This window comes from Microcebus murinus, chromosome 9, assembly GCF_040939455.1.
Source record: "Microcebus murinus isolate Inina chromosome 9, M.murinus_Inina_mat1.0, whole genome shotgun sequence".
In the NCBI taxonomy this organism is placed as follows: Eukaryota; Metazoa; Chordata; class Mammalia; order Primates; family Cheirogaleidae; genus Microcebus; species Microcebus murinus.
The window spans coordinates 36066517-36092929 of record NC_134112.1 but is presented as its reverse complement, the minus strand read 5'-3'; the positions used below and the strand labels follow the sequence as shown (position 1 = coordinate 36092929).

Here is a 26413-nt window from a genome sequence, read left to right as displayed (position 1 = left end):
ACAAATACATTTTTAGAGGTTCAAATTGCTAATGCGTTCAATAAATCCATCTATAATAATGGAGTTATTTTTTGAAAACAATTGCAAATTGTTTGCAAATGTCAAATTCATCTTATTTTTTATTGATTTATGCATTTTGTTTTTATTGTGTAGGTATTGAAAATATCGTGATACAGACATATATGTAATTAAAAGGTATGAACTTTTTACGTCTCACTTAGCCATCTTGAATTGTTCTGATTCCATTATTGGTAAAGGGAATAGTTGGACTTGCATCTTCAAAGCTAACTCGATTAGAGTAACTAAAATGGTCCACATTCCTTGAAAGGTCCTGATACTTGGTTAAAAAATTATTTTCAAAGGTGTCTCTTTTTTATTTCAGAATATTATGGGGATACAAACATGTTGGGCACATATAATACCTTTGCCTCACCTAAACTACAGACCAATATCCCTCATGAATATAGATGCAAAAATCCTCAACAAAATCTTAGCAAACGGAATCCAACAGCACAAAAAAAAATAATTCATCATGACAAGGTGGGCTTTATCCTAGAGAGCCAAGGTTGATTCAACATATGCAAATATATAAATGTAATTCACCGCATAAATAAAAGCAAGAATAAAGACCATTGATTCTCTCAATAGACGCAGAAAAAGCATTTGTCAAAATCCAGCACACTTTTATGGTAAAAACTCTTAACAAAATAGGCATAGATGGGACAAATCTTAAAAGTATCAAGGCCATATACAATAAATCCACAGCCAATATTATACTGAACGGGGAAAAATTGAAAGTATTTCCGCTTAGAACTGGAGCCAGACAAGGTTGCCCACTACCTCCACTTCTATTCAATATAGCTCATTTTTTGTTTTTTTAAAGTTTTTTTTGAAGTTCTCACTCAGGAATTGTGAGGACTTGAAAAAAAAATGGTGACTTTTTTTTAAATTTGAGAGTATTACGGAGGTACAAACGCTTTGGTTACATAAATTGCCTTTGCACCGCTCGAGTTAGAGCTAACATGCCTACTCATTTCCCAGAGAGTGAGCACCGTTCCCATTAGGTGTGAATTTACTCAAGCCCTGCACCCCAATCCCACCCGCCCAACACCTGATGAATGTTACTTCCCATATGTGCACATTAGTGTTGATCGATTAGTACCAATTTAATGGTCAGTACATGTGGTGTTTGTTTTTCCATTCTTGTGATACTTCATTTAGAAGAATGGGCTCCAGCTCCATCCAGGATAATACACAATAGGTAGTTCACCATTTTTTTATGGCTAAGTAATACTCCATAGTATACATATACCACATTTTATTAATCCACTCACATATTGATGGGCATTTGAGTTGTTTCCACATCTTTCCACTTGTGAATTGTGTTGCTATAAACATTCAAGTCAAAAGTGTTTTTCACCTTTGACAATACAAGTTTGACATGATATAACTTGCTGTTTCAGATATTCATTCAAAGCTTCAATTAGTCAGATTTATTGTATTCTACACACACACCTGAAATGTTTCAATTTCATTGCTGGCTCCTTAGCTGCAGTTGTGAACATGTTTAATTACAAATCTTCTCTGATAAAAGTATGAGTGATATATAAGCCAGTACAAGCCTATTATTTGTGAGAACTAGTTAACTAACACAATTTCTTTATGAACAAAAATACATATAAATAGTGATCTTCATTTTCATCTGAAGTATAGATATTGTCACCTTGTTTTCACTTCCACTGATGACTACACCTAGTGCTCATGCTAAACAAAAGCACCTGAGTTTGCTGGCCTTTTATTGCATGTGGTTCTAATGCAGTGTGGTGATAATGTGCCCAATCATACAATTTTCCTCACTAAATATGCAAAGGCATTTTTTAAATGACCATTGCAGAGCTATAGACTTTCTAATCAATGCCACAGTTATTTATTTATTTATATGTGTATATGTATATACGTGTGTATATGTGGATGTATATTAACTATCCATCTGTCTAGAGAGAAAAAACAAAAGGAGGAAGATGAGGAAGAGAGAAGTTGTTTTTTTCTGGTAACATAAGTTTTGAGAACTGTTACTACAACAAATGTATTTTTATTATAGATCATTTTATTGTTCCAAAATATGGCAATGAATTTGAAACTAGTTTTTACAGAACTGCTGAAGAATTGCAGTTATAACTCAATAGAACACAGTTTGAAAAATAATGTTTTAGCTGAAGGCCTTTATATCTTTTAAAATGCAAATACCTCTACTTTGATCTGCAATCAGTCATTTATACATTAATGTGAATAAATTTATTAGACATCTCTCTGAGGTTAATTCAGAAGAGGGGGAGGCAAAGATGAACTGAGCAAGTGAAAGACATGGGAAAGATTGAATACTAAGGATAGGAGCATTGAAGAACAACTTGCCCCTCCTTTATAATTTTGCTTAAAGACTATGTCGTCTATATATAATACACTCATTTGTATTTATAAACACATACACATACAAAGAAAATGTCTACTGAATTGAGTGTCAGTGTTCATATGATTCAGAACTGCCTCCAATTATTTTAGAATATTTTGCTGGAACAATAATGTGATTAAATGAATTACTTATAATTTTGTTCAACTCTAAGTCAACAGTAAAATTTCCAACCAATGAATTTATTAATTGATGATAATCTGATCTTATTATGTAAGTGTCCTCAAAGATTATAGGTGAATGAATTGTGCAGCAGGAATCCGAGATCGTGTACAGCTCAATATAAATGAAGATTTACTGCTCCAAACACAATCTCATACCTTTGGCCTATGACATTTGTTTAAATTAGAATAAAAGGATTTATCTCTATTATGTGAATTTAGTTATATGGTTTCCCCATTCTCACCCTCAAAACAGAAATTTTCTGAAGTTTGTGAAAACAAGCATCCATTCCAATATAATAAAAATTCAGTTACAACTTCTGATAATTTTTACAGAGTTTTTAGTTAATATTTTAAGAAAGTGCTTCTGAAAGAGAATAAAGTTATGTTACCAAATTATTCATATCTTTACTTACACATTTGCTAACAGTAGAAGTTATTAATTTGATTATAGGTTTAAAAAGTGTTGGACTAGAGCTGTATTTGTTATATTTCATTCTAAAGTTTATGCTTGCAATAATTTTATATAAATTTGAGAATATATTTCGATTCGAAATACTGATTGACCCTCACATTTAATACTACTGCTGTATTCTTTATATCAAGAAATTGTAAACAAAATCAAGTGACAGAAATATTACCATTTAGGAAAGGGGCGCATATGGATATTCTCAGTAGTAAATTCCATTTTTGGCTATTAAATGTAATAATTAAGAATTAACAGTATAAATATGAAATCAAAATTTAGAAGCATTTTGAGATACTTTTGTCTATTCTTAAAATTTTTAAAAACTTGATAAGGTTAATAAAAAGACTAATATATAATAATCTATTTTTTAATATTCAGCACAAAAGGTCATTCTTAGTACTGAGTTTATACTTCCCCTAAAATAAAACTAAACGAGAACTATAAGCACAGTTGGTTAAAAAGGGAACAAAAAATTGAGCATAATCAGTTATAAACATGCTTATTATTGCTCATACAATAACCATTAAAAACTCTCTGATTTTCATTGCTTTTTTTCCCATATGTATACTGAGAAAAATGTATTACTAAGTTACAAACTCTTAACTTTCTCCTTTCTCAGTTTTTATGGGGACTTGATCCTAATAGTTACACAGTAAAAAGCAAGAAGAGAGAAAGCTAAGAGAGAGCTTTTCCTATAGTCATGGACACTGACAGACTGTGACAATACTTGAAACCAGTTTGCCTGTGTTTTATTATGAATGTGCATTCCTGAAAAAAACATGCAAAGGAGGGTGAGTGAGCCCAGGCAAATGGCATGTCTGCAGCAGCTCCATAGATTACACAGACTTTTGTCTGAGTGGAACATAGCCATGTGTCTTAGAAACTTTCATGAGCTCAGTGGGTGGATGCAGTTGGCAGCTGAGCCACTGAGAATCAGTTTGGATAAATATCTGGAATGCAAACATGCAAAGGACATTCCATGTATTGGCATGTAGTGACCAAATACAAAAATTAACCTGGAAATTATTTTGTATATATTACTCTATATATATACATAGGAAAAAAAATTTTGCAAGGAGGGAAGCAATGCATGTGTATGTAGTACCTAATAAGTACAGTCTTTAAAATTGAGAGTTTTTTAGTCTGATCTTCATATGATCCTTAAGCTAATTCTAATACTTAGAAATTTGTCACTATTATTTACTACTAATCTTACATTTAAATTTATATTTAAATACAAAGACAACCTTAAGGTCAAGAACTTGTAGAAACTAACAATTATATTTATTTCCCCCGTGTTATTCTCATTTTTATTATATATTTCTCCTTCAAAATGAAACACTGTTTTCCTCCATGTTTTCATATAGTTTTCCTCTATTTTGAGCATAAAATATCTTAATTCATTTGTTAGAAACTTGCTTATACTAAACTATACAAATTTTCAGGATTATTTATACATTTTAAGGGCATCAAAACCACCTATCATTGGCAGGTAATAATAAGTATTTCTTTCAAGAGGATACCTAATACTTTCTCCATTAATCTTTTGTCACTCTCATGGTACCAAATTCCATATACTCGAAGTCACTACCTGCTGCTGAAACTTGCATCAGGTACCCAAAGACACCAAAACATAAACCTATTGCCCACCACCATCCAGCCCTCTAATGTGCTTCATATTTCCCCTCCCTCCCTTCCTGTTTTCCTCTTTCCTTTCTCTTTCTTTTTATCCTCAATTGGGCCCTTAAGGCTGCAATATTTTGTCCTTGCTACACTGAGCTGAGACAACATGTTTTCCTGATTTCTTAATATCATCAATGGTATCAGGTAAATTCTATAAGGGAAAAAATACTATAGGATACTAAACACTTATTGGGGAATGATCAGTTATTAGAATATCACCACTTTGATATCTTTATTTATAAAATTGATCAACAAGCATTAGGTATCACATTCCAATGTGAACTATCTTACAATGGAGTTGAAAATTCTGATCCATACCTATTCTATCCTGTTTTGTTAGTTTTTGTTCCCTGTTTCCTAGGCCTCTTATGTGTTTTTATTTACTTTCCGGAAATACAGCAGCAGATAATCAACATTTATTGTGGGACATTTAAACATTCCATTATATATGGTACTTAGAATAATAGCTTAATGTAAGATAGCTTCAATGAATAACCAAAATCTTATAACTTCACCTTAAAAAAGCCATAACTAGGCCCTTATGTCAGCAACTCAAATAGCCTATGAAAGATGATCACATTCCAGAGGAGTTTAATGTAGAATATTTTCTATTATTATTCATTAAATACTCAACATGTATTTTATTTTTCTTTTGGAAGGGTTATATCCAAAAAAGAATAATAAAAGAGAAAAAATCCATGAAAAACACAGCCAGTTTATACACAATTTTAGAATCTATTATGATATAATTTTGTTTCACCTGGGTACATGATAATAAGAAAAACACAACTGTACAAATATGTACATTATTATAGTGTTACGGAAACTCTTTAATATGAAGGTAGCTTTTGAAATTAGATTAAATAGCAAGTTAATAATTAATTGTTAGAAAACTTACCTTGACTTGCAAACTTCAACTCTTTGGCATCTGTGAGGGTAGTCCTTTTGTCCGACCCTTTTTTCTCTATTCTACGATGGCTTCGTCTTTTCTTAGACTCTCCCCAAAGATTGGATCCTCCATGCATGCTCGGTATATTCAAAATAGCAATTCCTTCCAGAGAGATGTTTATTAAATCTATCTGGACTCCATCACACTGATCAGTTAAAAGAACAGAAACAATAGGATATATTATTATTCTCTTCTTGATTTCTTCTTTGTCATTTCCTTATCTTTTAATAAGAGCTTTTAAATCCATAATCTTGTCATTTCAAAATAAGCCTTTCATGAACACTTAAATATTTACCCTAAATGTCAATATAAAAGATAAAGCAGCCACTGACATTAACCAGTTATCATTAATAGTCCTTAAAAATGATCAAATTATATCAACGAGTTATCTTTGGTTATAATAGAAAACCTTTGAGAGAGGCATATGTTCACGTTTGCATATATTTTGCAGCCGCAAATTTCCAGTGTGATAAAAAAGTTAGTTGTTGGAAGTACGGTCCAATTTAGGCAGACATTTTAATGATTGCTGGCTATTTAGAACATACTACAAGGCACTACTGGAGGAAAGAAACAGAATTCATGATTCATAGTCTCACGTTTTTGGCTGAAAAAGAAGTGGCTTTAAAGATTTTTGCAAAAAAAGGTCCAATGTAGTGGCTCCTGCCTGTAATTCTAGCACACTGGGAGGCCAAGGAGGGAGGACGGCTTGAGCTCATGATTTGGAGACCAACCTGAGCAAGAGTGAGACCATCTCTACTAAAAATAGAAAAAGTACTAGTCCCAGCTACTTGGGAGGCTGAGGCAGGAGAACTGCTTGAGCTCAGGAGTTTGAGATTGCAGTGATCTATGACACCACTGCACTCTACCCAAGGCCACAGAGCAACACTCTTGTCTCAAAAAAAAAAAAAAAAAAGATTTCTGAATTTCTGTAAAAAGTACAAAACAGCAATTCAAAGAGATTTCAAGCACAATGGAGTGACCAAGGATAGTTTCTTGGATTAGATGAAGTTCTAAGCAGGATGACAAAGGCAATCAGTGGCGCAGTTGTCCAAATGACTGAGAACGGGGCAGTCTGAGTGAGGGAAATGCTGAGAGTAGCAGTCAAAGGACTCTCCAGCCAAATGTGACTTTATATAGCTGCTGAAACAAGAGGTTGAAAAAAAATTAATCAGCCAGACATTTTTTCTTTGCTTGATGACAAAGCACTCTGATCAGTATGGAAAATATGTAACTTGCTAACAAATAATGTTTTGTTATATTCAGAGTAACCACTTTTTAATTTTTTTGAATTTTGTGTTCATTTCTGCTGATGGATATGTGTAGAAAGTAACAAGGGTAATCCATATTTTTTGAATTACTAATTTATTTATTTCTTTGCTTTCGGTTTTCTAAAATGGTAGTTATTATAAATATATCCCAGAAATTATTCTCCCAATTTGAATTACAAGTTAATATGAAAAGAGATAAAAGCATATAGCACATGGATTTTTAAAGAACTTTATTAGGGATACGCATTACTTAAATTGAAATCTATCTACAGTGGGAATGTTTCATTTGCCATGTTTTATTACAGAAAAATCATTAATACCAACTTCATCATTTCTCATGGTAATCATGATTTCTGAACTTAGAAGAGGCAATACTCCACCAGGATGATGAAAAACAAACAAAACAAGCAAACAGCCCCCTCTCTTTTCGCACATTCGCCTCATCATACAAAATCTAACATTGCATCTTGTACACCAAAAAACAAAAACTGTGAGATAAAGAAACACATCTTGAGCCTACTTGGCAGGGGTAGAAACAAATTCTAGAGAAAGTGCCAAGTTTTCATTCAATTTGTTTCAAGGAGAGTGAAACCAAGGTCTGGATGATGCCTTTATTTTTTCCCCCAGAAACAAGTGCTTTTTCCTGCTTTTCATGTACTAAATTAAGATGATTTCTTTTTACTAAAGAATTCTGCTCATGTGTATACTCACTTACCGCTATATATTCTAGATAAACAGATATTAATTTCATAATTAAAAGTAATCTTGTGTAAATACCCTGCAGGCCTCAATGAATCAAACACATACTGTGTGTCAGGCCTCCCACTGTCTTCAAGTGGAATGTACTGGCTGGATAATTAGATAGTACATATTTTTTAACCTTATTTGCATGCATATTATATCTTTTGCACACTGACAAGCAGCAGTAACAACAAAAGTCAGATTACCACAGGGAATTCCCACAAAGAAGTCTTCATTCCTTATAATTTGCAGCCTAAATTAAAATAATTTGATCTTTGACAAGGATGAAATGTCAAGCAGAAGGGGGTCCTCTACAAGCCACGGCCTGTGGCTTCTGAAATCTGCCTAATTTATGTCAGTCACTTCTTAATACATATTTAAGTATTACACGAAAAAGATGATAAATATGCAATCTGACACCTTTGGTATTTCCCTGCTGTTAATTTATAAAGGTCTGGCTTCCCCCAAACTGACTAAAATCATTTAAATAACAGAAGAATCGTGAAATAAGCTGGAGTTGGGGCCTGGCTTCCATTTTCACTCAATATTGAACTCAGCAGGTAGTACACTAAGACAATTATTTGACTAGGCCTTAGAACCCCACTGTGACAAGTTACTTTCAGAATTAGTGAAGGAGGATTCCTTTGTTCATCTGCAGAAAAGGAGAGCATGTTGCAAATGGGCTTTTTTTTTTAATTGAACTAGCGGAGTTATATGTGACAACTGAAAAGCATCAGTGTATACTATTATTCGTGTTTTCACTCTTTGGAATCTTGTCTTGTGTAGTTTTAAGGAAACAGAGTAAGTTGCTCTCTGAGAAATGAAAAAAAATATTCTTAAGGAATTTCAAAGAACAAGGACTGATGAAGAACACTGATGTTCCTTTGAGAGCAGGACAATGTACTTAAATAAATTGCGATTTATTAATGATTTGTTTCCACTAGTTCTTGACCCCAGGCTACCTTCCTCTGTTTGCTTGAACATTCTGTTCATTAGTCTGGAAAATTTCAGAGCTGGTTCTGATGGAGACCAGTAATTGTAGCACGTCAGTTAAGTGCATGAAAATAAAAGCTGAGGTGAAGGCTATGAAATATAAACAAGTTATAGTACTGTGGCAGATAATATTTTCATACCCTTTGAAGATTTATGACTTTTAAAAAGGTAGCTACAGAGGAAACGAATATTAAGGCTTAAAAGCTAACAGCCTCAGTTAGTCAATAAATCCTGAATATTTTTATTATGTAGAAAAAAGGTCGTTAACATATAGTACGATGGGAGCTATTTCTAGAGTATAATTCTGGCATGTCATTGTCCACTCTTTTCAGTGTTAAAATGGAAGGCCTTATTCCAGAGACAACTTTACCTGAAAAAAAAGAAGATGGTTTGAATTTTTCTGCTGATGTGTTTTAATCTTAGTTTACAAATGTGCCCTGGGCCATATTTTGTGGAGGTGTTAAAGACAAGCGTTTGTATGTGAATTTAATGTTTCAGATCCGCTTAGCATGTCACTTGATAGGGATATTTAAAACATATGACGAACTTTGGAGAGCTCTAACTGTGGATAGTAAATTTGATGAGATGCAATTCATGGTAAACTGTAATTTTTTTCCATAGAGAGTCTGATTCTATATCTGTGTCAGAAAAAAATTATTCATAATTATATTTGGTGAAATATATAACATTACTTTATAACTGATTTTAGTAGTAGGCCATGTGGGGCAGGAACTATGCTTAGAAGCTCTGCCCTATTTTCTTTAAGAACTCTGTGTTTTCCAGGTTATTGGGCAATAAAAAGCTTGTCTTTCAAATCCAGCTAATTTGTTTTGTGTTCTGATCCTACTCAGGCCATTTGTTAATTCTTGAGATCATTTAGGTTTGTATAGGTACTTAATTGTTTAGACAAATCAGTATCTGAGGATAGAAATTCTTGGCTTTAAAATTTACCATCCTTTCCAGTCTCACTGACAACTGAAACACTGAAATACCTGAAAAATAGGCTTTCTTACTCTCTTATTAACTTTGTCTGGTACATGGAACAAAATAAAAATTTAAGAACTTCATAGCTTCAATCTCAAATGGTGACCTGAGTTTTTTAGGCATACACACATGCCCCTACCCCAAAATGAAAATTTTGCTTTCAAAACATTTTCATATACTTTTAAAGGTTTCATTTTTTTATTTCTTCATATTTTATAATAACATTAGAAAATAACTGAATTTCTTTCAATTAAAAATTTCTACTCTATGGATCACTATCTCTCTACATATGTGTATGTGTGTGTGTATATATATATGTCCAATATATTTGTTTCCTCATTAGATTCAAATATTTTGACAGCAATATAATTCTTATTTCTCTTAAATTATTAAAGAAAATATTCATCTCTGCAGTGGATATATAATAATATATCTAGTTCACAGGGTTTTGATGAAGACTAAGTCAGATAATATATGTGCATTGCTTAACACCATGAAGTAGAGTTAATAATTGATAAATCTCAGTTATTATTAATTATTATTCCATGATATTTATATCATCTCAAATATTTGCCCCCTTTGGAAAGAGCTCTCTATATGGAAGAGGAATGTAAAATAAAAAGACACACAGAAGTTGGTTTGTTTTTTTAAAAAAGCTGCCAACAAAATATATATCCAATGCTTGAAATTCTGTTATTACTGAAGTGGTTTATTCTGTTATATATTTTCAAACCATGGTAGTTATAGTTTTAGGCCAAAGAGGGAGCAACAACAAACAGAATCAAATTTCCGAATTGCTGTTTTTGTTATATTTAATTATGAAGTAACCTTGAGGGTAGAAAGGCATATTCTGCTAATATGATAGACTGGATTCATTAAAAAGTGAGCAGGGAGGCTGATTTTCCATTGCTATCCACACACACACACACACACACACACACACACACACACACACCCCAAGATATGCAACAATACAATGGGCAGTGCACACAGTGCTGGCTATGATTTATAAATGCTATTGTAGTGGTTCTTAGAATAAACCAGTGACACACAGATAGAAAGCCAGACTTGGAAAACATGTAGAAACATGACTCTAAGAAAAATAACTTAGTTCTAGTGGCCCAGATTTCTTGGAGAACATTCTAAACAGTTTTTCTATAAGATGTAAAGCTCTGTGGAACAAAACCACTCCGTTTTATCATTGTTCAGGACTTTAAAAATTAATGTTTTCCACACTTATTTTCATTCAAATGTCTCTTGCTATATATTGCAACATTTTTCTTGAATATTTTTTACTTTATGACACATATAGTATAATTCTATAAGTCAGTAACTATTCAATTTGTGTTTAGGAGTAGGACAAGGAAAAGAGAGGTACATGAGATTTCAGGGTCTCCACCTACATTCAACCAAAGCCACATTTTTATTTTTTTAATTTTTGGCTTCTGCTAGAGATTTTCTTTGAGCCTAGATTTCTGAAGGTAAGAAATCTCCAAATCCACCATATAAAACATCTTTATAAAAATAATGATTTTGAAAGTAAAGGGGGACTATGAATTTTTTAAATAAATATGTATGTACATATATAACTACATGAATAACAATATATGATGTGTAACTATATATGTTACATATATAACTACATATAGTTTTATATATAGTTATACTATATATAGTCATGTGTCATATATTTTATATATATGTGCATATCGTATATATAACTATATACTAAATATGCAACTACATATCTACATATTCATACATATAATAGTTATACACTTGCTATATATTGCTTTATATATACGTATATGTGTAAATAAATATACATATATGTATCATTATGAATAATAATCACGGAAAGTCCATGATGAACCCAAATCCTTCACCATCTGTGATCCTATTCCTTTTGAAGTTTTGTCTGATCCAGTTATGAAGGGCTTTTTCTCATTACATTACCATTGATTCTATAATAATTCTAATATCTAATCCTATTTACTGATCATGATGAGATTAAAAGTACAAAAAGTTTATGTTAAGTGTAGAATCATTTGTGGTATTATTATCAGTAAGAGGAAATTAAAAAGTTAGGATAATGAAGAATCCAGCCAGGTCATTATAACCCTATGTGGTCCATAACTACTTCTGTTTACTAAACTTATTACCTGAATAGATACCTCTAATGCTTAAGTGTCAGTAGAGGATTTATGCATTTATTTTTAAAATAAAAAGTGTCAAAGCCAATATTTCTCAACTTATATAAGCTAGTCATTAGGGGTCCATGTTTCATAATTCTGTTCCTTTGGTTTTTGTCTTTACCACTTGTCAAAATATAAGTTTTCCTTTTTATTTAACCCCTAAAATCTCTCAATATAACTTATTTTATTTTTTATCTTCGAAATTTTGAGCCCTACAGTGTCTATATTTTTTGATAGACCTATTTGCTCCAAGTCTTTTTAAAATGTGTCTTTTCTTGCTATCTTTGCTCTATTTCTTGGCATTTCTACTTTCTATAAATGTAATGGGGAAATCGCAACCTTGGGAACTGACAAAACCTAGTTAATGAATGAGAATGGAATGGAAAAGTATACTTTTTAACCTTTATTCATAAAAGTAAGTACAATTTTAGTGAACTGTGTTTTAAAGGTTATAAGATACTGAGACCTGAAAATAATAAGTTTTTTAATGTATCTTGCAACCTTTTTCTTTTTCTTCAACTACCTTCTTATATCTTACATTTTTCTATCCACACTATGCCCAGTAACTTTTTCATTGATTTTCAAAGTTGTGTTCCACTTCTCATTTTTTATATTATTAAAACAACTCATGCCCACACTTAACATTATACTGATATTTCAGATAATACTATATTCTCAGTAAGTGAAAGAAATGATAAGTCTGAATCTTGAGTAAATCTACACGGATTGCTTAATATACATTTCATTCCATGGGCTACAACACAGACATATTAACAACCAAGCTGAAGCCATTTCATAGTATGACAAAAGAGAACTCATTTTTCTTACTTCTATTTCTACAGATTCATGTAGCTTCTTGCAGGTGGCTGAGAAAGTTTCAGATGTGCCAAACTCAAAATACCAAAATTTGTTCTTCATTCTGAAAAAGAAAAGGAAGAAGCAACTTAGGCAATCATCAATAACAGAAAGAACTTTTTAAAAATGGCCTCTCTCTTGTGTTATAACTAATATAAAAGGTTTGAGGACATATGTTCTCTAAAATATAATAGATAATCACATAATTTTCAAAGTTTAAATGTTGGTGTCAAACTGTATGATAGCCCTAAGGAGATTACAGGAACGTAATCTGATACTTGATCTGACAGACTCAAGTATATCTTTGACTTTTCTATTGGTTGATCAGATTTTTAAATATAGTTTTAATGTTCCTAATTCTTAGCTTGTTCTTAGGCAATTTGACTTTAGTATTAACCACTTTATAATCAAAGAGAAAAGAAAAAAATGGAATTTTTCATGAGAAAAAGAGATAAGCCTTAAATACGCTAAATTTTTCTGGATGGCTAAGTATTCATTAGCTATTGACATGATTGGATAGCATACTTAAAAGAAAAAAATAGTGGCTATCCATAAAGCTAAACTTTAGTAATTTTGGAATAACTATTAACTATTTTTAAAGATATTATTCTCTTTGATACAAATAATATGGAAAATTGTGATATAGCATGAACTTCTTTCATTGCTTCAAGAATTTTCAAGATGTAAGGAACTCATAATAAGCATGAAAGAACTAATAAAGTAATAATATATCAACATAACACAAGTTGCAAAGAAAAAATAGTTAAAATTATTTCAGTATTTAATCCTAAAATAAAACGTTCAAAATTTATTTTCTCCTTTACCCAATGATGTTATTTTTGGCTTTTTGTACCAGGTAAATAAATTTATGATCACTTAATGTAATTATACAAAGGTTGACTATATTTCTACATTATCCAGTATTGGATTTGAAAATTCATTTGTAAGAAAAAATGTCGTTTTTAATTATATATAATTTCAATAAGTTATCATGTCCTCAATTAGAAGAAAAAACAAGGCAGGGCATGGTGGCTCACGCTTGTAATCCCAATGCTTTGGGAGGCTGAGTTGGGAGGATTGCTCCAGGCCAGTAATTGGAGATCAGCCTGGGTAAGAAGTGAGACCCCTTAGCTACAAACAACAACAACAAAAAGAAATCCAAAAGCCTATCCAGGCATAGTGGTATGTGCCTGTAGTCCCAAGGTACTAGGGAAGCTGAGGCAGGAGGATCACTTGAGCCCAGGAGTTGGAGGATGCAATGAGCTATGATGATGCCACAGCACTCAAGTATGGGCAACAAAGTACGATCTTGCCACGGGGGGGGGGGGGGAAGATAAAGAAAATACAGGTAGGTAAAATGATAGATTTTCATATATAAAGGCAAAACTGAATTTTTTGTTAAAGTATTCAAATATATCTCTCACATCAAATTACAGTATTCTGTTTGACTTATAAATATCAATATCTATCTCTTACATTAACAACTGAAATATTTAGACAATAGGATATTTGGCAAGCCAGGTACAGCAGTGCATGCCTATAGTGCCAGCTACTCAGGAGGCTGAAGCAGGAGAATTGCTTAAGCCCAGGAGTCTGAGGCCAGCCGAACAACATAGTGGGGCCCTGTCCCTAAAACAAACAAACAATAACAAAAAAAACCAAACTGATAAAAGACATTTGGCAAAGGCCTTACTACTTTTTTTTTTTTTTTTTTTTTTTGAGACAGAGTCTCACTTTGTTGCCCAGGCTAGAGTGAGTGCCATGGCGTCAGCCTAGCTCACAGCAACCTCAAACTCCTGGGCTCAAGCAATCCTCCTGCCTCAGCCTCCCAAGTAGCTGGGACTACAGGCATGTGCCACCATGCCCGGCTAATTTTTTCTATATACGTATTAGTTGGCCAATTAATTTATTTCTATTTATAGTAGAGACGGGGTCTCGCTCTTGCTCAGGCTGGTTTCAAACTCCTGACCCTGAGCAATCTGCCCGCCTCGGCCTCCCAGAGTGCTAGGATTACAGGCGTGAGCCACCGCGCCCGGCCAGGCCTTACTACTTAATTCAACCCTATTATAGGTTTGGAAAATGGCATGAAACCTAATGGAGTGCTTATTATTATGCTATGTTGAATAGAGCTCTCTGATACGAAATTATAAAATATAAAAGTAATCTTAGATTATCCATCTAGATATTTCAATAATACTTAGGCTCACACAAGGTTTTATTTGCTCACAAAACTTTCATGAGCCCCTTATGTATTAGCCATATTCATGGTAGGTATTCAATATAGGTTTCATAGCATTCTAGCACCATAAATCCTTAACCTTTTCAAGAGAATTTTTTCCTTAGGTTATGGACTGATTTCACATATGTGAATAGATATAAATAAATAATATAGGTAAAGCAGAGGTAAACATTTACAGCCAAGATCTGTGGACCTGTATCTATATACAAGTCTATATTAAATTAACACAAATATCTACCTTATAAAATAGCTATACTTTTATAAATATACCCACTGGGGACTGAAGTTGTGTAAAATTAAAAATATTTTCTTATTGATTCATCATTCTGCTGAAAATATATCATTTGATAGATTGAGAAGAAGTTATTGGTCTGCATAAAGTGGTCTCAAGACATTCTTAGTAGATATTTTATGACTGTTTGGAATTGTCTTTCTATATTCAGCAGGTTTTCTAATAACATTTTTGTGTTGGTCTTTTCTCCAGACCTTTCTGGATTCATTCATTTGTTCAACAAATGTTTAATGGAAACATTCACTTCCATATGCTACTGTGTTAGGTTCTAAAGATACAAATACAAATGTTATTATCTTTGCCCCCAAGGAGCTCAGAATGTTTTAAGATTATGTGCATACCAAATAATAATAATAAAGTTAATTCTCTAAATGACATATGAAAAAAGTATTAATAGAACACACTTCAATGATTCAACTAATTTTGCTTCCAGGAGTCCAGAAAGTTTTAGAAGAGAAGGTGGAATTTTAATAGATTAGTAGAAGGCAAACAGAAGAAAGAAAAGACAAGTTCTGTACTTCTTTAGGAGTGCAGTTTGACTTAAGAGCACTCTGAGTGAAGACTAACAAGCATGGTAGGGTCTGTATCAGAACACTAAGCCAAATTAAGGGTTTTAGACTTGATCTTATAGATTAATAAGAAGCTGACAGAAGTTTATTAGCAATGAAGTGACATGGCTAGCTTTTTTTTTTAATAGGCAAATAAGTCCAGCAGAAATGAACAAGTGAGGTGGAATGTTGAATTGCTGGTGTTATTGAGAGAAATGCGGCTATTGGAGTAGTTGAAATGAAATATAATTGAAGGCCTAAACCAAGTGGCAAGAGAAATGAAAAGAAAGGCTCACTTCAAGAGATATAAATGAGGTAGAATCAATAGAAACTGGTAATATTTTTCCAGATTGATGCCATCCCTAGGTTATCTCTGAAAGTATATGTAGGAATATCAGAGCATTACTGCAGCACAAAAAGGGCTATGGGCGAATATTTTGGCAGGTTCTATAATTTAATCTATATTGTATGGCAGTTTTAAAATTAAATGAATATATGAGGCTTTGTCCAGATTGATGCCATCCCTAGGTTATCTCTGAAAGTATATGTAGGAATATCAGAGCATTACTGCAGCACAAAAAGGGCTATGGGCGAATATTTTGGCAGGTTCTATAATTTAATCTATATTGTATGGTAGTTTTAAAATTAAATGAATATATGAGGCTTTGGGTTGCAGATAAAGGATTATTCCCTATTTTTTTCCATTCTGCCCATCAAAGTTCTTCATAGCTTAATTAGCATGATGTGGAGTTTGTATCAGTTAACCAAAATATGCTCACTTTAGCAAATACATCACAATAAACAGAAATTCTGAGAATTTACATTCAGCCTTTATTCACCATATTAGTTAGCATTACTACTCATGTGCAAAAGCTACTTTAAATTCCCCATTATTACAACCATTTTATGTTTCACTTAGATAAATATATGGAGGTAATAAAAAGCACATAGAATCAGATTCCACATGACAAATTAAAGGCTGTTAAATTTTATTTTTTTCAACCAAACTGGTTTTTAGGTTGTAGGAATGCAAAAAAAGCACATTTAAGCATGTATGCTATTTATTTTTATGGCTCACATTAGAAAATGATCCAAATAATTCAAACTCAAATTTGTCAGAGAAAACATATAGCTTTGGATTTTAAGAATATGGTAACTGGACATTTAACCTACTGTGAAATGGTTACACCAAAGTAAAATTTATCATATTCTCAGACAGATTTTGTGACTCCAAGGATAATGATAAATGCCCTACAAACCCCACAAAAAGTTATTCATATAATTATAATTTGAATTAATGTATTAAAACCTATTTCAGTAAATTAAATAGTAAATCTATAGTTTTTCTGTTTAATATTCAGAGTGCTTGGCTACCAGATATTCAGGTAAAGATGAATAAATTAGCTCCCATTTACCAAGCATTTTCTTACTAAATGTAATTTTGCTTCTTTTACATATCCTCAGAGAAATGTGAACTGTGAGAGGTTCTGTTCAAGCAAAATCATTCTTGTCACTATGAAATTTAGTTAATATTTAGTTCTCCAAGTTTTGAACATTCATATAGATAATTTAATTTCTAGCAATTTATTTTTCTTGAAATTTTTTTTCTGGCTTACATGTTTTTTGTTTTGGCTTTCATCTGCTAAGTAATGTTAATGCAGCAAACATAAAATAAAACAAACAAATGAAACATGAGATGCCAGTACATTTCCCAAAAAGAATACAAAATAACCTAATTAGATATGAAGCTCATTTCTAACAAAGTTGATACATAAAAACCAGGATGAAATTACCTTATTTGTCTTAGTATAAAAAGCTCAAAAGTCATAAACATGCAAAAAGCTTTAATTCAGTGAAATTACTCTTATGTTAAAAGTCATATGTTTACCCGATAGGTGCATTTATTTTATTATTTTTTATGCATTTTGTGGGGATGTTGGTAATACAGGAAAATCATTTAATCATTAATTTCAATTAGACAATTGAATCCCTTTTCAAGCATCCTTAACCAGGGGATTCTATCTACATTCTAAAGATAATATGCTATAAAGATGGGGAATTAAATCTCTTTTGATCTTTGCTTCTTAAATAAAAGCAAAAACATAATGTCCTAAATAGCTTAGTTAAAATGGAATTAAAACCAATAAGTTTTTTTTCTTTTTTACTTATTTAAGGATGTTTCTTAAATCCCATCTTTTTCATTAGTTTGCTTTTACTTTTTTTCCTATTATTAAAATATTTCAACAGTCATTTCAAAATGGATTTTAAAATAATTTTCTCATGGAGAACAAAGTTTCTAACAATTCAATAACTTTATTTTAATACTAAAACTCAGTCTCACTATTGTATGGCATATCCTTGAAGCATAGCAGGGATTTGGACTTGGCTAACGATGTTGGTGATGGGAGATGGAGCATTGGTGACTGAAGTCATATTGTAGTGTGTTTAGAGTGGTGCATTTATGTCATAGAATCAATTCAGTTTTATTCATTTTTCATTACCAAGAAATATTACACCAAATATTGGTTATAGGGTTACTCATTTATTCCTAAATGTAGTGAGGTATTACTTTTATACATACGCCACAAGTCAAATGGAAGCGCCCCGTTGGGACCTGATTCACCAGTGAATGAGCAGTGTCTGGAAGCAGCAGCACAAGGAAGAAAAAGCATTCGGAGTAGCTGTAGCAAACAGAATGTTGTCAGGGCACAGGGGACCTTATCAGTGAAGCAACCATAGGTTACCACAGGGAGAAAGGTGGGTACATTTGTAAGTTATGGTTTTTATCACTTCTTGAATTTTCCTGGGAAACTAAATGCCAATATGAACTATACTAATAGGTATTTGTTAAGAACTAAGTCCTGACCCAAGTTGAATGAAATCAACAATTTGTTTCTTTTGATTGGCAACTATAAATTCACCAATAAACAGTTATGAAAAAGCTTGTTCAATGTATGGAAAAATAGAATTAATGGGAACTTCTACTCTAATTCATAAAAATTATAGTATCAAGTATTTAAGCGTATAAAAAGATGTGTATATGTTTTAAAAACTTAAGACTACAATTTTATGGCAATTACTATTGATATGAACATATTTGGTGGAAGTGATCCTATATATTCCATATCATTTTATTTTATAAAAAGAAACTCTCAAAGCCATGCTTTTTTTTTGTTCACAGAAATTTATACTTTTCTCAGAGTAAGAGAATAATGTTGATAATATTATTTCCTAAGGAAGAAACACTGCTATAATGACACAGTAGGGACATTTAATATTCACAACCAAGAGAGCAAACATTTTTCATGTTTCCAGGCAACAGGTAGAGACAGAAATTTTTTTGAAAAATGACACATAAAATTGCTTGTATCTAATGCTCATTCATAAGATCTGCTTGTTAAGTCTCAGGGAAACAATGAAACAAGCTATAGAAACTTCATACAGAATCATATAATACTCCATCTTAGTTTGTAAGTAAAAAGATGGATATTCTGAAAACATAATTTTTAATCTGCATTGCTTTTACAAGAGTAAAGAAAGTTTTTCATACATAAATATATGAAAAGGATGCATCAAAGATCAAATATTTTAGTATGTTTTATTTCAACAATTCTCTATAACAAAGAAAAATCCATGGTTATGTAAAAGAGTTTTTATGTATAATATTTTTCCATCATAATACTAATTGATTATTTCTTATCTAAATGCTCTCTTTTTCTCTGCTATGTGTGGTACATTAGAACTAATTAGTAGAGTAAAAATGGAGAAGTATAAAAGCAGTAGTGATGCCACATTGCAGAGTCATACCACAGAGGTACATATACATTTCAAGCTCCTGAGAGCAATGATATATTCATAATTATTTGAAATATAATTATGATTTAGGTTTAATTATAGATTAAACCTATAAATGTTTAAACAATGACCAAGAATGTTTAGAACTGAATAGCTTTCAATAATTAGATCTTTTCTATTAAAATAAATGTTTCACCATAATAAAATTTTCCTTAAGAAAATTGTTAGAATGAATGAAATGTACGATAGTAATAATTGCTATCATTACTGAGCATGGCACCATGTCAGATGAGCCCACTGATACTTAGAAGTGATTCTCCTAACATTTCATGGGAAGTAGCCAAATCCAACTCAAGAAATACTAGCTTTTTCCCATAATGTCATTCATTAAATACAATAATGAATGTAGCATCTCTTGAAAATTTTTTTATAAGCCACAAGGAAAATGTTACAGGTCAGATGGGTCATCACGAGATGACAACTTTGTTCATACTTCTGTTTAAATACTTTTATTAAATATTTCACTCTTCTGAAATAAGTCAGCTAAAGATGACAGTGTAATCTAGAGTTGACTAATGGAACCAGAGAGGTATACTGTGGGAGTCTAAGAAAAATTTTCCTCCCTGATCAAGAGACACGCACAAAGTGAAACCTCTGATTCTCCTTATGGAGCAACATCTTGCCACCATGCAGGGAAAGAAAAGGGAAACCCACAGATATTGACCCAGATTCCTGCCAGAGTTGGACAGCCTAATCAGCCACCTTGAAACAGTCTGTCTCTGGATTACTACTCATGTGAGACTTATAAATAGACTTTATTATTTATTTTGTGTATTCTGTTACTTACAGCTGAAAGCACACTCACAACAAAGCTCATCATATTTTATATGAGAATTTTCACATATATTATCAGTGAGTGGTTTGGAAAACCTAAATGAAATGATATATTTCTCATACAGTACTATTTTTCTAAATGTGAAATTTGGGTGGCTGAAATAAAGGAGTTAAAGTGAAGAATATCTGTTTGGCATAGTTCTTTGTTCTTATTTTGTGCCTAGAAATACAAATACAACTGAATATGCTTTTCTTCATCTGACTTGCTGTGTCCCCAAAAGTTTCTAAGAATTATTTTCACTCTTATATATATGCTTGATATAATTTTGAAAAATAACATAAAACACCCCTTTTTGGAGTGTCCCTAATTTGTATCTGATGCTTCTATGATTGCCAGTGAAATCTGTATATACTAGTAAGCAGCTAGTAAGTTCATACTTCTCATCTTCCCCCATGTCACATCCAGTAACTTAGAAATAGAGTAACTTTGTCATATTTCAATTAATAAAATATACCACATCTGTGATTATCTGCAGAAATATTTAAGATATGGTATTTCTCAGTAATATAAATAGAAACATATAGAGCCTAGGCAAAAGCTACAGACAAAAATATAATAAGGTAATAAGGTGTGCCTCTATAAAAAAGAAAGCTGTAGTTTATTTAATAGAATTATCATATTCATAAATAGAAAGTGTCTACCACACAAAACATTTAGTAAGCTCAATAAGTTTAAAAACAAAAAAAGGGTACTACAAATGTGGATATCAGCATTTTTCCAAGACTGACTCTGGATGTCAGGGGAAGTTAGCAGGCTTCTCTTTCTGGTGGGATAGAAATTCATTTATTCAACATTGTTAGCATTTACTTTAGGTATGGTACTGTTATAGACACTGGAATTACATTTATACAGAGGAGGTCTCTGTTGTATTACATTTATTTTGTATCATAAAAATATATTAAATTATTTTATATGAATTGTGATGAGTACTAAAAATACAGGAATACAGGATATGTGTACACAATGAAAGGGAATAGAGAGGCCGGGTGCGGTAACTCACGCCTGTTATCCTAGCACTCTGGGAGGCCTAGGTGGGCGGATAGCTAGTGAGACCCCATCTCTACTATAAATAGAAAGAAATTAATTGGCCAACTAATATATATAGAACAAATTAGCCAGGCATGGTGGTGCATGCCTGTAGTACCGGCTACTTGGGAGGCTGAGACAGGAGGATCGCTTGATCCCAGGAGTTTGAAGTTGCTGTAAGCTAGGCTGACGCCATGGCACTCACTGTAGCCTGGGCAACAAAGCGACACTCTGTCTTAAAAAAAATAAAAATAAAAGGGAATAGAGAGACTACCTTAAGGAAGGAAATTGGTCAGGCTTTCCAAAGACTCTAGACAATAGATTTCCTCAACCTATCTTTCTTTTGTTCTAATTCCAGAGTTACCAACCAACACAGAAGTTAATCTGGCTATCTGTGGATTTTGATATCACTAATGTGATGTCTTGAATTATGAAATTGTGTATTTGAATCCCTGGAAAGAAATTATGATCGACTACCTCCATATTAAGAGTTGTATCAGTTTTATAATTGATAAAGTTGAGCAAGTGAATAAGAGCCTGATCATATCTGGGTGTTGGATTCAATTATATGTCTGCATTTACCAAGATAAGAGTTTCACATACTCTAGACTGTATGTGATCAAATAACCAAGATATTCCCCACTGGAAAGCCCAAATAACCTTCACAGGCAGTAGGAGCAACTAGCTGGATAATGCTAACTGAATATGTTGAGCCACGTAGTGAAAGAATTGCTTGCTACATCTCTTCTCTTTCTGCCATTCACCAATTGACTTTCTTGGTGTATATGTGTCCACTCCTGTGTGCATGTGCTCTCTCTGTCACTGTCCGTTTCTCTTTCCCCCTCCTTCCTCCTTTCTTATTTATTGGTTTTTACTAAATATACTAAGTTGATAAACTATTTAAGCACCAGGTATAAGAATATATAGTTCTTTAGTTTTAATACAGTTCAACAGATATTTAAGGAATGCCTAAGTTTCAGGGAAATTAATTAAAGGTAGATGCTTTAGGAGATGTATAAGTATACCAAACCATGTATCAGATCAGATTTTCAACCTGACTCAAGGACAACTCTTTACAAGTAGAATATATGTGGATTGGTAATTTTGTAAATCTAACAGATATTCAAAGAGGTCCTGCATTATTAAAATAAATAACCTTGTTTAGTAATATTTCTTTGCATATTAAAACATGAAGGAGTCTTAAAATCACTCATAATGCAACATAGGGAGTTCAACATGTGAAGACACAAATTATATGTATATTTTTGAAAAACATATTTACTTTCATTGCTGAATGTGAATGCCATCAATTAATACATTTTCATTATCCTCAGTGTTATAGAATAATTTTAAATCAATAATTATGTACCATTAGGACACATTATACCTTGCTACATTTTAATCTGTTTCTCCTAACCAATTTTTAGATGCTCTGTTTTCTAAAACTTGCAAAAATCAAGATGAAAATTACACCTCTCGAGCTCCTTCACACATATTTTCCTTACCTATATTCTGTGAAGACTACCACAGCTTCACAACTTAAAAAAAAAATACCTCTAATAAAACTTGTTTCTATTCTTTAAAAATTAGTTAAGTGTTTTACCTTTTGTTTTTCTTCACACATCAGCAGTCTTTTTCCACTTTGGTAACAAGAGGCACAACTTTGCATTTTGAAAATGCTGTTCACCTTAAAACTTCTGTTACACTAGAACTGGAAAAAAATGGGACAGTTCTCCTTTTTCTAATGCTATGGAGAAGTGGTTTTACAAACACATTAATTATCTTATATACAAATGATAAGGGATAGGAATCATGCCATGTAAATTATATTAAAAATATGGATATTTTTCATTAAATTGAAGAATTAGATAGTATAACACATGAATGAGGACATCTATTATTATTTAGATTGCCTTTTTTGTCATTGATTTACATCTTCAGGGACATAGATGACTCCCTGAAATATCATGATCTGTTTTTTTGTTTCTAGTCATGATGCTATAATTTATGTAAAATATTCAAGCTGACTTATACATAAACTAATTGACAAATGTAGGCATTATCATTTGGGGATTAATCATTGTGCCAGTATATTCAAGTACATGTTGGATAATTCTAAGATGGATGTAAAGGAAACATTTCCCCTCCTTTTCTCTCCAATATTATCTACTGTTTTATTTTTAAAATATGCCTACCCCTTATACTCTTTTCTCCTATTAGAAAATATATACATATAATTAGGTAATAAGTACATATTAATTCTAATTAGAAATATTTTTATAAGATAAAACTAGTTTCAATTTGCATTACCATCAAAAAATAACCAAACCACCATTATTTCCTATGTTAAAATACCAGCAACATGTTGGCTTCATTTCCCAGATTTAAATAAAAAAAGTGATCTGTATTTTTCCATGAGTCAGAACAAAGTGAGACTTTTGTCCAAAAACGTAGTACTGCAATCTGAATCTAGTTACTGTATTGAAGTCATCACATTCTGAATATTATTGGATATTTATGGTCACTCATTGAGGTTAGTGACTCATTTAGAGATGCTGCCTATTCTGAACAGATTACAGAAATTACAGAAGTCTCTTATTGTCATTTTGTACTTATCAATAAGAAAACAAAATCTCCTGGAGGCTCTTTTAAGTGGGTAGCCAAATATTCATAAAATAAATTATAAAGATTATTCTTACTTACATAATATGTTTTAGTGTCCCTAAATTTTGCCAGAGTTTATTTATTATGGATCCATGGAACCAAATATGTGAGGAGAACATTTATTTCCTATTTAGCTATCCCTCTAAAAATTTGGAACCTAATCATTTGAGATAGATGAGAACAAAAGGCAACTTCCTTAGGAACATAAAAGGGAAGACGACAGAAAAGAATATCTATTATTTTTCCTCAATCATTTATTCATTCAACTTACTGAACACTTCTTATGTACTAGGTACTATTCTAGTTGTTAGAAATTCATCAATGATTAAAATAAAGTTTCTGTCCTCATGCTGCTCATAACTATTATTTATCTAAACGCAAGTTTAGATTATCTGTATCACTTAGAATTAATGATCCACTCTCTACCTCTTCTCATTCTTAAAGCAGATTGTTTATACAATACAAACCCAAAACAAAATACAACAAAACATGAAGCAATTAATTCAGCCAATTTCTGGACAATTCTTTATAATTAAATAAGTACATTCATAATTACTTAACTATTAATAATCATTATTGAATGCCATGGTAGATTGTTTCATGGGCACAAAATCTTCCCATTTCTGTATGTTTCCCTCTATGCAGTGAGACTGCCTGCTTCTTCTCCCTTCTAGAGATAAATTTCTTTCTCCAACCCCTCGAATCTGGACTATCCTGTGACTTGCTGTGGCTAATGGAGCATTTCAACTCCAGAGTCTAGGCTTCATGGGGCTTCTAGACACCAATTTCCAACTCTTGCAGCATTATCCCGAAATTTCCATGTTAACAAGCCCAGGATAGAAAACTACCAGGAAGAAGACCCAGTATCCTGGCTGGGCCCAGGATCCTGGCTGGGCCCAGCCTCTAGCTTATTCTCTGGTTTAGTTGAAGAACTGCTCATCTAATCCACAGAAATATGTGAGGTAGGTAATAAATTGTTGCTGTTTAAAGTCACTAAATTTTAGTGTGGTGTGCAATGTAGAAATAGATAAAAAAGCAAAAACTTATTATTAATACACACTGGACATTATGCTAAGCACAAAATATACAAAAGTCAGCAAAAGCTCTGCCTATAATCTCTACCCTAAAGTATAGTAAGAAAGATAGTAATTCTTCCAACACTCACACAAGTATTGTGTGAAATTGCTATGGTAATATGTGAAAAGAGGAAAAGTAGAAATATTTCATGAGAGTTATAATCACTGGGAGGGAAGCACATTTCTGGCACAGGTGATTATAAGTACAAAGGCCCTGTGGTAGAAAGGAGCAAACATCAGAAACCAACAGAAAGGCGGCCAGTGAGGTTGCAATAGAAAGTGTTAGCTAATTGGAAGATATGATTGTGTTGACTGGGTAGGGCTAGATATTTAGCTGTATAGCCTATTTGCCTTATTAATAATACTGTTAGTGGCAGTGCTTATATGGAAAAATGCATAAAAAATTTGTGTTCCTTTCTGTATGTACATTTTATCTATTTGAGGCAATTATTTGCTAAAAGAGCATTCAGGAAATGGCAGGCAAACATGCTCCAAAAAATCAGCAGAGGCAGTGCTTGGATTTCATTATTAAACCTTCTTTTGTATCCAAGCCCTCAGAGTTGAAACTAAGTAACCTAAATAAATCTAATAATGAGAATGAATTAGAGAAAAATGAGCTTTGGTAATAGTGATTGTATTTGTCTTTCAATTGAACAATTAGACTTTTACATAGAAGAAAAGAAATATGATAGTGCAGTTAAATACAGCATATGACCAGGCAAACCAACAAGTTTCTATTGTGCAAGTTAACTCTGTACTGTGTGGTCATTAACTTTTTAAATTCAGTATAAAACAAAGAATGTGCAAAATTTTGAAAGAGTGAAGAAATTTTTCAAACTATTATTGTACTCATGAAAGAAATGTGTGGAGTGAAAAAAATAATAGTAAATTACTTCCAATCAGAGAACAAATAGTGAAATATTTTTGTTGGAAACAAAGTCTTGCCTTCCTCTATGCTCTAAAAATATAGACATAGCAATTAACAATCCTGAAGTTCCCTTCATTTGCCTACAGTATTCACGATAAAATGATTGCCCAGAAGTACTGGCAAGTGACCAAATGAGGAGGCATTTTGGGGGATTAGTGTTTTAAGCAATAACCCCTTAAAACAGG

At 32.3% G+C, this 26413-nt stretch overlaps 1 protein-coding gene across 5 annotated transcripts in view; it reads right to left on the bottom strand.

The window, feature by feature from the left end:
- Positions 1-26413, bottom strand: part of DGKB (diacylglycerol kinase beta) — a 660304-nt gene that overhangs the window by 164300 nt on the left and 469591 nt on the right. For all 5 annotated transcript variants that reach the window (XM_012741949.3, XM_012741953.3, XM_012741952.3 and 2 more), the window contains 2 exons: positions 12739-12829; positions 5679-5874 (listed from right to left, as the gene is read on the bottom strand). In XM_012741949.3, the coding sequence (XP_012597403.1) occupies positions 5679-5874; positions 12739-12829 (287 nt within the window). The remainder of the gene's footprint in view (positions 1-5678; positions 5875-12738; positions 12830-26413) is intronic.